This window comes from Buceros rhinoceros, unplaced genomic scaffold, assembly GCF_000710305.1.
Source record: "Buceros rhinoceros silvestris isolate BGI_N320 unplaced genomic scaffold, ASM71030v1 scaffold22666, whole genome shotgun sequence".
In the NCBI taxonomy this organism is placed as follows: Eukaryota; Metazoa; Chordata; class Aves; order Bucerotiformes; family Bucerotidae; genus Buceros; species Buceros rhinoceros.
Window position 1 is genome coordinate 14692 of NW_010416075.1, and position 272 is coordinate 14963.

At 71.3% G+C, this 272-nt stretch overlaps 1 protein-coding gene across 1 annotated transcript in view; it reads right to left on the reverse strand.

Moving 5' to 3' along the window:
- The window catches only part of RNF19B (ring finger protein 19B), a gene marked incomplete at its 5' end in the record, with an annotated part of 10746 nt that extends 10479 nt beyond the window's left edge, over nt 1-267 (reverse strand). The window contains one exon of the mRNA XM_010137680.1: nt 233-267. Coding sequence (XP_010135982.1) covers nt 233-267 — 35 coding nt within the window. The remainder of the gene's footprint in view (nt 1-232) is intronic.
- Nucleotides 268-272: the final 5 nt, after the last annotated feature.

The following is a 272-nucleotide window of genomic DNA, read 5'->3' on the forward strand; positions in this document are numbered from 1 at the left end:
GGGAGCGGGTGATCCAGTACTGCCCCAGCCGGCCTGCCATACCCAGCTGTTCCAGGAGCTGGTAGGGACAAGCAGCACCGTATGGGGACAGTGGGCCCCATGTCACCCAGCTGTCCCAGGACCTGCTGGGGACGGGCAGCACCCCACCACGGCGGGGGTCCCCCTTCCCTGAGCCACCCCAGGACGGGGTGAGCAGCACCCCACCGGGACACCGTGTCCCCCCGGTACTCACCCGCAGTCGGGGGCCGGGCACCAGCGGCAGTCGGGGTCTG